The sequence below is a fragment of the Glarea lozoyensis genome, assembly GCF_000409485.1.
Source record: "Glarea lozoyensis ATCC 20868 chromosome Unknown GLAREA2, whole genome shotgun sequence".
Taxonomy (NCBI): domain Eukaryota; kingdom Fungi; phylum Ascomycota; class Leotiomycetes; order Helotiales; family Helotiaceae; genus Glarea; species Glarea lozoyensis.
The window spans coordinates 2,020,731-2,033,864 of NW_007360994.1; the positions used below are offsets into that span (position 1 = coordinate 2,020,731).

At 46.0% G+C, this 13,134-nt stretch overlaps 4 protein-coding genes across 4 annotated transcripts; all 4 read right to left on the minus strand.

Moving 5' to 3' along the window:
• Positions 1 to 1,598: 1,598 nt before the first annotated feature.
• On the minus strand, positions 1,599 to 4,459 carry GLAREA_03988 (uncharacterized protein; the record flags this gene model as incomplete). The annotated part of the gene is made up of 5 exons (XM_008084241.1): positions 1,599 to 3,883; positions 3,939 to 4,016; positions 4,065 to 4,196; positions 4,246 to 4,308; positions 4,360 to 4,459. The coding sequence occupies 5 exons, from the start codon at positions 4,457 to 4,459 to the stop codon at positions 1,599 to 1,601; spliced, it is 2,658 nt and encodes an 885-aa protein (XP_008082432.1).
• Positions 4,460 to 5,900: 1,441 nt separating this feature from the next.
• GLAREA_03989 (uncharacterized protein) lies at positions 5,901 to 6,356 on the minus strand (the record flags this gene model as incomplete). The annotated part of the gene is made up of 2 exons (XM_008084242.1): positions 5,901 to 6,104; positions 6,177 to 6,356. The coding sequence occupies 2 exons, from the start codon at positions 6,354 to 6,356 to the stop codon at positions 5,901 to 5,903; spliced, it is 384 nt and encodes a 127-aa protein (XP_008082433.1).
• A 799-nt stretch (positions 6,357 to 7,155) lies between these two features.
• Positions 7,156 to 8,993, minus strand: GLAREA_03990 (uncharacterized protein; the record flags this gene model as incomplete). The annotated part of the gene is made up of 3 exons (XM_008084243.1): positions 7,156 to 7,954; positions 8,004 to 8,367; positions 8,417 to 8,993. 3 exons carry the CDS (start codon positions 8,991 to 8,993, stop codon positions 7,156 to 7,158), a joined length of 1,740 nt encoding a protein of 579 aa, XP_008082434.1.
• Positions 8,994 to 10,426: 1,433 nt separating this feature from the next.
• GLAREA_03991 (RNA-binding, RBD) lies at positions 10,427 to 12,511 on the minus strand (the record flags this gene model as incomplete). Its single annotated transcript, XM_008084244.1, has 1 exon — positions 10,427 to 12,511. The coding sequence occupies one exon, from the start codon at positions 12,509 to 12,511 to the stop codon at positions 10,427 to 10,429; it is 2,085 nt and encodes a 694-aa protein (XP_008082435.1).
• Between the last annotated feature and the right edge of the window lie 623 nt (positions 12,512 to 13,134).

Here is a 13,134-nt window from a genome sequence, read left to right on the forward strand (position 1 = left end):
CCATTGACACCACAACATCTATTGAAAATGGCAGGAGTCTAGAATTCTTGAAAGTTATCAAGACATTTTACGTTTCTGCAATATCCCTCGAAGTACGCTGTGTAATTGAGGGCCAATAACCATATCACATAAAATCTTTGCCAGTTGATCACCAGTTTATGTGTTGTTAAATCAAACAATAAGCGGATATAGTGTCTAATGTCATCTAGTTCATATGGGGTGTACTGCTTCTATTCTTCCAAATTGGATACTTGTTGAACAAGTTATTCTATTCCAACCCTTGAATTTGAACTGCTCTATATATACTTCTAAGGCTTTTCCCATCGTCGCTGACGTGGGGATTTCAAGCTTGTCTTTTCTGTCCAACTCTTTGGTCGACTTCGCGCGCAATGTTTCCTTTAATCCATAACATCCCATTAGTTTGAGTTCGAGTTTTCGCTATCGCATGGACTACTTAGTACAGATGGACTTGAGAATTTTACGCAAAGCCCAAAATGACCTTTTTGCAACTTGGTGTGGATCTCGGCATCAGCAGTCTCAGTGGCTTCACTTGCAGCGCTGTTAACGCTCTCGACAGCCTCCTAGATGGACGAGGTTGAGAACATGCAGCTTATGTGTCTAGTGGAAGAATACCCTTGATGTAATATTCCTAGTGATCGTGCTCCTCTAGGACAAATTCATCCCCTTCCTATCGTCCGTTCGTCGGAGCTGGATTCTGCCGGCCTACTCCTGGGATGGGCCATAGACGAGTTCTGGAGATTCAGACACTTCGGCAGCGGTCAAATGATCTACTTATAGCCTTGACGCGGCATAAAACCGTTGTTGCTCCGAGCCATTTCCAGAAGCTCTATCAGCATTGAGGGTGCAGTCATCTCTGGTGTCGGTTCTTGCTCTACTCAGCAAATCCTCCGTCTGCTTGGCTATTACCCTGTAGTTTCAGGACATATCTTTTGTTGCTGTCAATTTTCTTTTATTTTTTTTGGAGTATTGGACCCATGTTAAATGTCGAACGGCCTTCCACAAGGTGTGTAGCCTGTAGCAGTCTTTCAGAGCCAGTGAAATCTCGCGGTCTCCAAGGCCCCTATTTTTGTTCCAGCGGTCCGCAACTTCGTATGGAATGAATTGTTATTCTTGCCTCGAATTCTAATGCCGAAGTAGCCGTCAATTTCTGTCTTTTTTCCTGTCTTGTTTGCAACAATCGAAAGCTTCGTCTTCCTTGTATCTGGCTCCTGATCTTTAGGATTCCACTGACCAGTGAGGATGTAGCGTCGTGGAGCTATCATGGACTCATCAGAGTCGTGTTCTGGTCGTTCTCATCCATGTTATTATTTAGAGGATCGTGTTACGAACAAAATGCTCCAACCACTGTTGTCTTCTGAATAATCATAAGTGGCAGCGACCTCTCATGGAAGAAGTCTTCTACTAGTCATAGGGCTAAACCACTCTATGTTCGATGTTTGTCCAGTCATGCAGCTGGCACTCAGGATACACAATTCTTTGTGGATTTCTATTCCAGCCTGACTCTCCGCCGAAGAGTAATGCAACAGCAGCTTACGGGGTATAAAGGCAAAGTAGATTTCAGTCCGAAAGACGTCCATTCAAGGGCCTCTGAGCAAGTTGAAATAGCCTCGGGACGTCGCCAGCTGATAGTTCTGCTTGTCACAAGGATCAAGACCATAGGTAGTCCACATCTGGTCATCCGGCGAATTCATTCCCCTGCTTCTCAGGAATTGGTAACATGGCTCCGAGTGGTCTTTGACGGACTCGAACAACATCTCGCACATTTGAAGACCATTTTTCATCGAGTGTTGCCTTATACGCTGAGGAGACGGGAGTCCATAGCGATTCATAAGTGTAGATATCGAATCACGATCGACTTTTTGCGCAGGCCCGGTTACGCGGATTACTCTGGACGACTGTTTGTGTCGCATGATGTCCATTGGGTTGAGGCTCCAGCGATAGCCGGGCTTCACTCCGCGAATTGACACTGCCCCAGCTTTCACTTTGTTGCAGTAAGCCTCAGCGGCCTCGATTTTTCCAAAGACGATGTTCGCTTCCACAGTACCGCTCTGTTGACTTTTCGTATCCTGGCGAAATGGGACTATCGTGCAAGAGTATACCTCTCCCTCTGTGATAGTTTCACAAACTTCCAGGGAGGTTGTTGCTTCATGCAGTGTGTAAAGCCATAGAGCACGATTAGGCTTCTTTGGTGGGTTTTTCTTCACCGACTTGTACTCCCCCGATGCAAGACGATCGGGGTTTGACTGCTGTTTCTGCAACAACTCAATCCGTCTGGTCGTTCTTTCCCGTGGTTTTAATTGGGCATTTGGCCCTCGAGAAGAGTTGTCATTGAGTTTCTGTGGTGCGTACATGGGCAATTTTGGTGGCTGGCTGTCTTTCGCATTTCCTTGTCGAGCATCTTGTTGCGCTGGATGGCCCGGTGTAGTTCTTGGCTGTCTGCCTCCTGCATTTTCTTTTCGACCATCTTGTCGTGTTGGGTCGCCGGATACCATTGTTCGCCGTCTTTCTAGACCTACTGGCTCGTGACTGGTCTTTCTGGCTTCAGTATCCCTAGTCGAATCCTCGCGTCTTCCAGATGCAGGGTTCGAATTGAAATGTTGCCCTTGTGGAGGGTTGAAATGTGGACCTCCGAAAGAATGTGCCTGATTGTAGTGTTCTCTACGGGCTTCCATTTCTCTTCGTGTCCATTCCCTTTGTTGGTGATGAGCTTGGTCAACAGGCGGATTCATATGAGGCAACTGTTGGAAAAGAGGAGCAGGCGGAGGAGACCGTTGAGGAATTTGTGTCATACTCCTACTCTGTCTCTCATCCATGGCCCTGCTACTCCCGGGTTGTGCAAACCCAGAGTCTGGTCGAAACATTTGAATACCGAAGTGAGGGCCTCTGTTTGGTGGTCTGTTGCCTTCTGTGGGACGGTACTCCTGCTGATATTGCGGCAACCCGTAATTGTCCATAGGCCGGTTGAAAGCCTGCATTCCATCATCGTTGTATCTCTGATCTCCTCTACTTCCAGTGAAGCTCTTCGGTGGTCCCGAAGAATGAGGATGGTAACCAGCCATTGTCGGCATCGGTGGTGGAACGGGAGCGCTTGGTGGTGGCCTGTATAGCTGCAGTTGGCCATAGTTGCCTTCATTTTGCGAGCCTTGCGGTCGACTTTGAAAGTTTGCAGGCGCTTGACTCGATCCTGGCTGTGGTTGGCCGTATACACTGTTTTGTCTGTGTTGTGGCGGAACTTGAAATTTTCCAGAGGGTTGATTCGACCTTGACTGCGGCTGGTTAAACTGATTGTTTTGTGTACCCGGTATTTTACCGCGAAAACTTTCAGATGCTCGATTCGGTCTTTGCTGTGGTTGGCTATATTGACTTTCTCGAGGAGCCACAAACGGGTCATTTTCGTTTCCACGCCGCCTAATATCGTTGGCTGCCTTTTCCTGCCATCTCTGCATCTCTTGCCCACTGTTAGGGGGTTGGTAGGCGGGATTATATATCGGTCTACTGCTCAATCCCATGTTTTCATAGCCACGTCGATGGTCGTTGGGTCTGTTTGACATGCCTCCGGCTGGTCTAGGTCCCTGAGCAGGTCGCAGAGCGAGCTGCATGTGTTGTTGATCCGCAAACTCGCCAGCCGGTTTGTTTGGCGCGTAATACGCGGATAGGTTTCCCTCACCACGTGTTCTTCGTACGTGTTCCTCGTATTCTTCTTGTCTTCCTCTTGTTGTTCTTTGATTGGGACCTTGGTAGTCACGCGAGGGCTGATGCTGTGAGGGTGCTCGTCGGCGATTTTCCATCATTGTGTTATTCTCTTTGTGAAGTTCACACTGCAGACTCGGAAAAATGCTTTGGACACCTCCATCAGGGAAATCTATGATTCATGATAATTAGCTGTTTGTGATAGTCTGATGAAGATGATGACTTACTTCCAAAGAGTACAATGACTTCCAAAACTGCCTCGTATCTCTCTTGTTGTTCTTCAAATCCAGCAAAGAACCCACCCCCTGGAACTCATTAGCAATCGTCGCATGAATCAGAAGATCCTGACTGACTCCCTTGGTAGTGTCGGTTCAAGAAATCGATCTCTTGGGAGAGCGATCGATTTGTCAAGATGACATTTACTCTTGCTTCCGCTCTTCTGCGTGGACTACCTTCGATGAGCCCTTTGGGGAAAGGTTGGATTTCTGCTTTTGGCTTAGTTCGTCATCTGCTCGCGTGTGTGGAAATACCTACTTCTCGAAGCTCCTTCTGAGTTTCTTAGATCTCTCTCCTTCTGGGACATCCAAGCAAGTCTTTCTGTGGTTACCTGTCAGCGATGTAGTCCGAGCTGGTGGTGGAGTGGCATACCATTTAGGTGTGGTAGACTTGAAAGGTAGCATTGCCTAAGCCTTTCCGATCTGCTGTTTTCGCGTTGCGTGGCATTCTGGTGGCTTTCTCTGCTTGACATTTTGACCAGGTTCGAGCAATTTTCTGTCGTGGTGTTTGAACTTCGCTTGCGCTGGGGGATGGTCTCTTTCGTGGAATTCGAACGTTATTCGTGGACGAGAGTATATTCTGTCGTGGTAATTTGAACTTCTGTTAAAAAGAAATTGAGTGATGTTGGTGCAGAAACTTCAAAGTAAACCAGTTGCTGGGTGAAAGGACATGGCAAAGGAGCGGTCAACACCGGACGCGGCCACCAATTCACTGTCTATACTTTTACTTTACTGAATCATGCATGCTTCCATGGCTTACAATAGCAATCTTTCCACGGGGTCCTTTTTACGGCTTTACCGGTTTATCTATTGTCTGTTCTACTGGTTTGGCAGTTTTACTTTAGATAAAATGAATAACTTAGTATCTACTACTGGAGGTACGGTAGTAATAGCTTCAAGATTTTTTTTAGCTGAGGATTGATTTTTTTGTTACTATGAAGATGCTACAAAAGATTAACCTTGAGGAAGTTGCACAATCTGCTTGACTGGGTCCTTCTTGACCCGCAAGATCCAGGTTTTCATTTCCCCTAAATTCTCTCTTCCTAACGGATACGATTCTTGTGTTATTGCTCCTGAACATGCTGCTAGAATTGTTCTCGATCCACATATTATGCCAGTCAAATTTATGGTTTTAATGGTCTTGAAGATTGTAGTATAGACTTTAGCCATCTGTTCTGAACATTACTATGGCTGAATCACTAGTTATTGCGGTTATCGAGAGGGCTAAAGTCCTCATACTATTACTGTGCGATAAACATTCAAGCAAAAGTAAAACAACCTGTTTGCAGCAGTTCAACTGCTGCAGTTGAGCTCACAGACATCTTCTTCGCAAAAAAACTACACCATGTGCGCGCTGCCATCCTAGTGGAACTCATCCATGACCAAGTAGTGACTACCAACGACTACAGGCAGATGATTTCCTAGCAATATCCTGCCTGTCATGCTACTTCCTGCCTTTGTGCCCATAGAGAGATTCACATATGTCCGTTTTTCCAGTGCTCTATGCTCGTATCTTCTGGTGTTGGTTCGGCTGAGTCTTCTGCTTCAGCAACGTTAGAAGCAGCCGCCTTGTCGTAATTAAACTCGAACTTGGCCAACATAACAATAATCGTGCTTCTCCGAATTATTTACATCCTTCCTTGTAGTAATGCCAAGTGGCTATCGGTATATACTATGCGGATTCGTAATTCGCTAACCTGGCATGGTATTTCGTTCTGCTGTTCGATGTGGATACGCTCGGTATAGAGAGTCTATAGGATGGATGGGTAGGGTCATGTTTGAGATATCTAGTAGATAGTTCTGTTCTGTTGTTCTCAGTCAGCTACCCCGCTTGAAGTGAAGATCACGCAGAAGGACTATTAAAGCCTACCAGACTTGCCATGCCGTTCTCGACGTCAATACGTATGGATGCTTTCACAGACATGAACCAATCTTATTGCAGAGCACTGATATTTGTTCCGTTCTCGTACACGTAGGCTTGCTAATGGTCGTGTAACGTCCTCCTGCCTTCTCTGAATTTCTGGCAATTCTCCCTCCATCTCGACTTGCAACCATGTCTTTCGCAGTATCTCGTATATTTCGTGCGACGTGAGGCGGGTCCGTTTCTATCTTTAATTCCTGGAGCACATCTGCAGATGTTAGTGACGTGGAATCTAGCAAAACACTCTGGAAGGGATGTTTAGCACTTACAGTCGGCGCGATGTAATCGTCAGAGTTTCCGAAGTCGTTTGATTTTGAAAAGGTGCCAGGCGGATTATCATCAATGACGAGGCTGGAGATAAACCTAACAGCACGCGTCTCCTGAGATGCTGGCTTGCAGATAACCTCCTTTGACTCGTGTCTCTTACTCTTGGAGTCTCCAAGATTCATCTCGATGGCTTGACACAAAGGATCCAGTCGCGGCCTCAGGAGCGTGAATCAGGCTCTGTTAGCAACGGTTGTGGTGCTCATTTATTTCTCAATTGTGGAAAGTGAGGGAGAAGGTAGGTCGATACATCAGTCCACGGGGCATACTCATTGTATATAATAAAGGATTTTCTAGAGCCGTGACGGCGGATGTATATAATCTCATCATTATCTTGGAACGAAGGACGGTGGCTTGAATCAGAATTGGAGAACAAAATTTTACATCACAATCAGACGTCGAGCACAGTGGAGATATTGAGGGTAGAGATATTCAGCACAGATCTCTTCATAATTCTGTGCTGACAGATTATTAGTGCTGGATTATCTCTTTGTACTGCATAGGATAGGTTAAATTGCCTGTTTAAAGTGCTGTTCAATCACTAAGAGCAATCATACACAGAGTAACCATGAGAAAATGCTGATTTCTGTTCTTCAAAGCAAATATACAAAGTATCGGGGACCATCGTCAAGACAGAAAATTCAAAACCGAAGCTGAATCGTGACCAGCCTATCCTACATCATCTTCCAACCACTACCAAAAGGTGTCCGTTACATATTCTCTCCAACTCAATATACAGTGAACTATCTATCAACTCCTAAATTTCAAAAAATCAAAACTCTTCAAATTCTACATTCAATCTTCTCTTCAACAATCTTCTGCACACAAATTCGAATGATATATAAGATATCTGTGGACTTCGTAGCCAGCACAAATTCTTCTTCGGCTTCCCGGAACGCAAGATCATTGGCACGTCTCAGTCCTTCATCTGAATCCTGAGTTTGGATCGCATGGATCAGGGCCATATCTGACCTCGACGTTCCTCCTCATTTTCAGATTCTTGCAGATCATCTGGAATACCGCCTCGGCTTGTCCGTCGACTCGACCAAGTCGGAATTCGAACGTCTTTTTTGAAGGATCGGGATCTGGCAGTTCACGGAACTCCTCCAAGTCGATGGATAAACCCATTTGCATGTAGGCCTCCCATTTATGACGTTCCATGTAATGTACTGGTCCTCGAATGTGCAAGACCCGAGTTCTCTGGCCCTGAGGCGGTATTATGTATCCGTTTCGGTTCCATTTACCTTCAACCCGTTTGCCTCTAACATAGATGCCGGTGGTGTGGATCTGTCGAAGGTACTCAGCTGCTGCATCGTGAGTCATGAAAACGATCTTTATGGCTTGTGAATCATGACCGTTCTTAGCCGGCGACATGTGGGTAGCAAATATTCCTCCCGTACGAACCGTATCCAAGATTTCCTTTAATTGTGCATCACGATGTATCCTCATCACCCATAGAGCGTGGTTAAGATGATCGGGGCAATCGTCATACTGATGAGCGGCGGATTGTGAATCCTGATTGCCCAGGTATTTGCTTCCGCGCGGCGCATCTATTAGGCCTCTTTGTTCCTGGTTCATGGAAGAAGGTCGGAAGTTTTCCAACGAGAAGAAGTCGTCGTCGGGTATCACCTCAGACATGTTGCCTTTTGCCCCAGAGTCTATGTTCATTTGTCTGCGGACCAGCTGACCCTGACTGGTCTGGTTGGAGGATCTACCAAACACACTGTTCATATAGTTAGCACAGCGCTCATATAAATCGTGATCAATCTTACTTTGACGGATTGTGTCTGTCGGGGTATCTCGACGTAGTTCTAGATCTGTTCGAAGAAGTGAACCTGTCGTCATCCCGGTTTCGAGTGGCTCTGGCGTAGGTGTTTACCAACGGGGGAGTTGCGCTGCCAGCTGATAATGAACGTAGGGTATCGGCCGGATATGCGTTTGGCCACTGGACCATATAGTCTTGCTCCTGCCTTGCCTGTACCACAGTACTGTCGTCGTGCCAGACTCGTGGTGATAGCCCGGCTGGACGAGTGGGTCTTCTGATACGGTGACTAGCAGGTCGAAAGCGGTCGACCGATCTATCATTCTCCAAAGTTGAAGATGACATTGTGTCATCTGGACTAATCTGGAACCTCTCTGCATTGTATCAGCGACCATAATCAATCATTTAGTCAAGTTAACTCACGAATTTCTCTATGAAGAGAATTGATAGCACTCGAGTCAGTTCTATCTGGACCCTCAGGAACACTGATGGTGGTCTGAATTGCAGGTGTACTGTGAACAACACGAACACTGATGACATCTTGGACAGGAGTCTGTACATCCTGCTCAAAAGGTGTACTTGGACTTCTGGAGTCCGCAGGAGACATCGCCGGTGATTTGGAACGGTCTTCGAGCATTGATCCGAAAGGATTCTGAATTCTGGGCTGCTGGGCTTTCTTTTCTCTGAAGCTCTTAGTGAAGATCGTTCCAGGATCTTCGCTAAACTCCATTGGCGGTGAGATTGTTGGCTGGTGTTCCAGCGACTTCACTCCTTTTTGCTGACGTTGGCGAATTGGAATGGCTTGAGAGCTTCGAGTAGTCAGAGCGGACTGCTGGTAGGGATTAGCGTTCCTATTTACCCAATACTGTGCGCAGAAGGGCGACGACAGATCTTCTAGAATCCAGGCTGCCTTTTTCTCTCTTTTGGCCTGCCCTGTAGCGAAGACATCAGCCCATCGTGAGACGCGTGGCGGCGTGTTGTTATTGTCGTCGTGGTCCATATTTCTGAGTTTTTAACGTCGTGGACTTGGTGTCGGAGTTTTGGAGCTGGACTGGGGAAAAACTTCGAACTGTTTGAAAAGAAATAAAAAGCAAACGATGGTTCAAGCAACTGCTTACAATTTCAACGCGATGGTTCCAAGATGTGGTGCCTTGGGAGCAAGTGGTTGTCGCAGAAAAAGTTGATCTTTCGAGTTCGGGGTGCGGAAAAAGAATGTGTAGGTTGCCAGGTTTTCTGGGTGTGGTCAGCTGCCTTTATACTAGAATATACGAGGGGTTACGGCGAGATGGTCGGCGACGAGGTGGACGTGAATACGTTTCTGAAGGTGGCTAAGCCTCAGCGCAAAATCTGAGGAAATTTGCAGATAGCTGTGGTAGACATGGTGAATGACGTAGGCATTGTCTTGCGTTATACCTTAGCAGCCTGAGAGAAAGTTGCAATAGGAATCTAATCTGATGTAGAGATCTGGAAGCAAACATTGTCAAAAGAACTCTGACTGGTGTGATACACCTGCAGAAGTACTGATTACATTTGATCCTGCACTTTGAAAGATCGATTTTACAATAAGAAAGACCTTTATCCCTCCTTTAGATATCTTATAGACCTCTCTTTGAGTCTCATACCTGGGTAGATCCTGTCTTGTTGTCATTGTTGTTTACTTCACTTTTAAGCAAAGTGGGTCCCTAACAGGATGTCATTGTGAATTATCACAAACACAAACTTACTAGACTCTTTTAAGACGCAACAAATGGGTAAAGATTTACCCTATGAGTCTTATCTTTGTCTAATGTCTGATAGATGTGAATAGAATGGTATCTGCGTATCATTTGAGTTTCCTTCTTACAAAGCATACTATCTCCCTTTGAAATGTTGGGGGCCTGAAATCTCGTTATTGGAAGGTTTTGGCGATAGAGGTCATTGTACAATCTCTAGGGGTTTCGAATTTTTTTGCTTGAAATTATGATTATCTGAGTTACGGTCTGATTCTGTATCCAAAGATTAGGTCACACTGGAACTCACTTTCAAATTTCAATGAGTTCTTTGAAATTTGCAAGCGAGTCACATGGCAGACTTGTTCAAAGTTTTCTCAAATATGATATCACCTATTCTGAATGTTGCTAATACAAACTTCTCATTGTATCCATCGAATGGCCTTGTGGCTCCCAATCCATGTGCCACGTTCGAAGTTCGTTGTTATATCTCACCTGCCAATTTCATCCAACGAAAGCAATCAAATCAGTCCAAAGATCTCTCCCTCCTCACATCCACGACCCAAATCGTAGTCATCAATCATCTAATGCAATGTGTCAAATATTGTGTTAATCCTTTTCCATTTCTCTTGCTCAAATCGCTTATTTTTTGATAGTCTCCGTAGAAGCTTGCCTACCTAGGTAGAACAATCAGACAACCGAATGTGCCTTCGAGGATCTCGAATCAGAAAGGACTAAGAAGTCCTGGAACCTTCGGTTCGCATCGATCTCTGCCATAGCCAGCTTGGATATCGGTATGAGTCGGCACCTGGAAGACGGCCTTCAGACACATCTGAGACTGACCATCAATCCGCTCAAAATGGAACTCCATCGTCTTTCTGCCCGGCTCAGCACACGGAATCTCCTCGCAGATATCAAATTCGTAGACGCAGATCCGGCTGAAGAGCGTGTTCCAATACTCGATATACATCAAGTGCTCAGGTCCAGTAATGCGAAGCACTCTGGTTTGGTTTCCGGCCCAGCGAAGACTGCCGTGACGGTTGTAGATCACTCGGATATACTGGTCACGGATGCGGATACCATAGAGTTGGCTTTGAGCCAGGAACGCTGCTGCAGACAATGGCTCCTTGAAGATCAACTTCGCCGCCTTGAAGGGATGGTCTACGTCTGGAGGACTGACGTGCAGAGAAGCAACGGCACCACATTTAATAACGTCGAAGATGTCCGAAGAGGTAGCAGCGACTGGAATATTGGTTACCCATAAGGCGCAATTGAACTCGTTTCGGAGATTCTCCATAGGCAATTGCATAGATTGCGAGTGGTGAGAGCCATGGTAAGGCTGATTAGCCAGATCAGTCGCGATTGGACTTCCTACTCCAGCTGCCAGTCTTTGCTGGAGTGCTAACATCTTCGTAGAAGGGTTGAGATTTGGCTCTACCACAGCATTGACCATTGCGCGCTCACCGAAAGCCTGCAGAGCAGATGAGGGATGTGATTGAGCTCTAAGATGGTTTGGGCTTATGGGAGAGCGAAAGAGTCCGCCTTGCATCGAAGAAGGGATGGAGAGGCCACGAAAACGTGTGCCATCTGCTGGTGAAGATGTCTGATAAGTCTGTGGAGGACGATACGGACCAACTGGATTTACTGGTGTAGGACTACCCATGCCCCCAAAGCGTTGAAAGTTTCGTGTGTCTCCCATAGAACTGCCATAGCCGCCCATGCCAGGAAATAGTAGAGGACGGAGTGGGACCTGAAATTGAGGTAATTGGACTTGGGGTTCTTGAGAGCCGTGCTCTGTATTTTTGGAAGCTACTTCAGTGGCTGGGTAACTTCCGTCAACAACTCTAGGTTGTGCAATAAACTCGTTGGCATGTAGGGAAAGGGGCTCACTTGCACCGTGAGACTTGACGACGTCTGCTGCTGAAGCACGTCCATCACCAACGGCACCAATGTTCTTCTGCCCCACAGTATTCTTAGTGGATCTCCAACCCCCAAACATTCCATATATGTCATGGTCGGCTTGGGAGATGTTTTGTCCTGCAGCTGTATGGGCTCCATCTTGCTGTAGAAGGGTTGGATCTGATACTGCTCGCAAGGTCTGTGTACCAAGCCCAGCGAAAGGATCAGATGCACCTTGAACAACATTGCTGACTCGATTGTAGTTTGAATCTTCCACATTGCCAAACATTGCAGATGTTCGGACGGGTGGCATCATTCCACTATTCTGGGGAACATAACTTGCAGAAGTACCAGCACCATTGAGATCATTGTAGATAGAATCTGCAATACCACCGAAGGTCCCAAATGATTGGGCTGGTGGCATGAAGCTACTTCGAGATGGCATAGCAGTGGTGTTATGGACAGAAGACTGGCCCGCCTTGTTGAGAGGCGACTCTTCACTAGCAGAGCGATTGGCGGTACCTTTTTGCAAAGTAGGCAGAGCTGCAGACGTGTTAGCAAAACCTGGCTCAAGGTTGATGTCTAAGGAGACACTACCTTTCAGAGAACCAACGCTCTGGCTTGCAGTATCATTACCGCGAGCTCGTGATTGAGTTGAGTCTGGAGTATCGAGGTTTGACTGAGATGAAGTGCCATCAGTGGTTGTCGGAGACAGATCAGGATAATTCTTGCTTGACGAAGAGGCTTGCAGTTGGTCTTCTTCTTGACGAGCGATGACCAAGCCAAGTAGCTTCTGTGCAATATCTGCATCCATAGCATCTTGCTTGTCTCCAGATATCATGGTGTACTGATTCTTGCTGCCAGAGCCTGAATCACCGCCGAAGATGTCCGGCTGGTTGAAGGGAGCCATAATGAGTGTATGAAGGTTCAAATTAAATTTGAGTCTTTGAAAGAATTGAAGACCTGTTTTGGAAAGAAAAGGCTGGAAACTTGATTGAAGACAAGTTTGGAAGAGAAGCAGAATGATAACTGGGAGGTGCAGATATTTATGAACTTTGAGCTGATATGCTAGTGTTGCATAGCTGTTCCTAGTATGAGGCGGTCATTGTTCACGTATTTTGATTCCTATGTTTCAACTGAATTCTCATAACTGAACACACTTCAAAGTATGCTTCACGGGAAAACAGCTCAATGATTTTTCTTTGTTTATCAAAATTCATTTCGCGTCAACGAATGGTCAGTAGAGCCCCAAATTCAGAAGGTTTTCATGATTCTACAAGTGAACAGATAGAAATTCGAGCAATAGCTTAAACACATGTTTGGTTATAATATTTGCTCGGTTGCACCTAAGTTATGAAAGACATGAAAGACCCATGTTTGGCAATTGGTACTTTCTTTGGTCTGCTAACAACTTTCTTCTCTTTGTGATCTAGCCTTGCACACATTCCGTACTCTGCACGAGTTAAAAGATCCGAAGGTTAATTCCAGGTCAACTTTAAATATGCTTCAAAGACGCTATCTAATAAGAAAGAA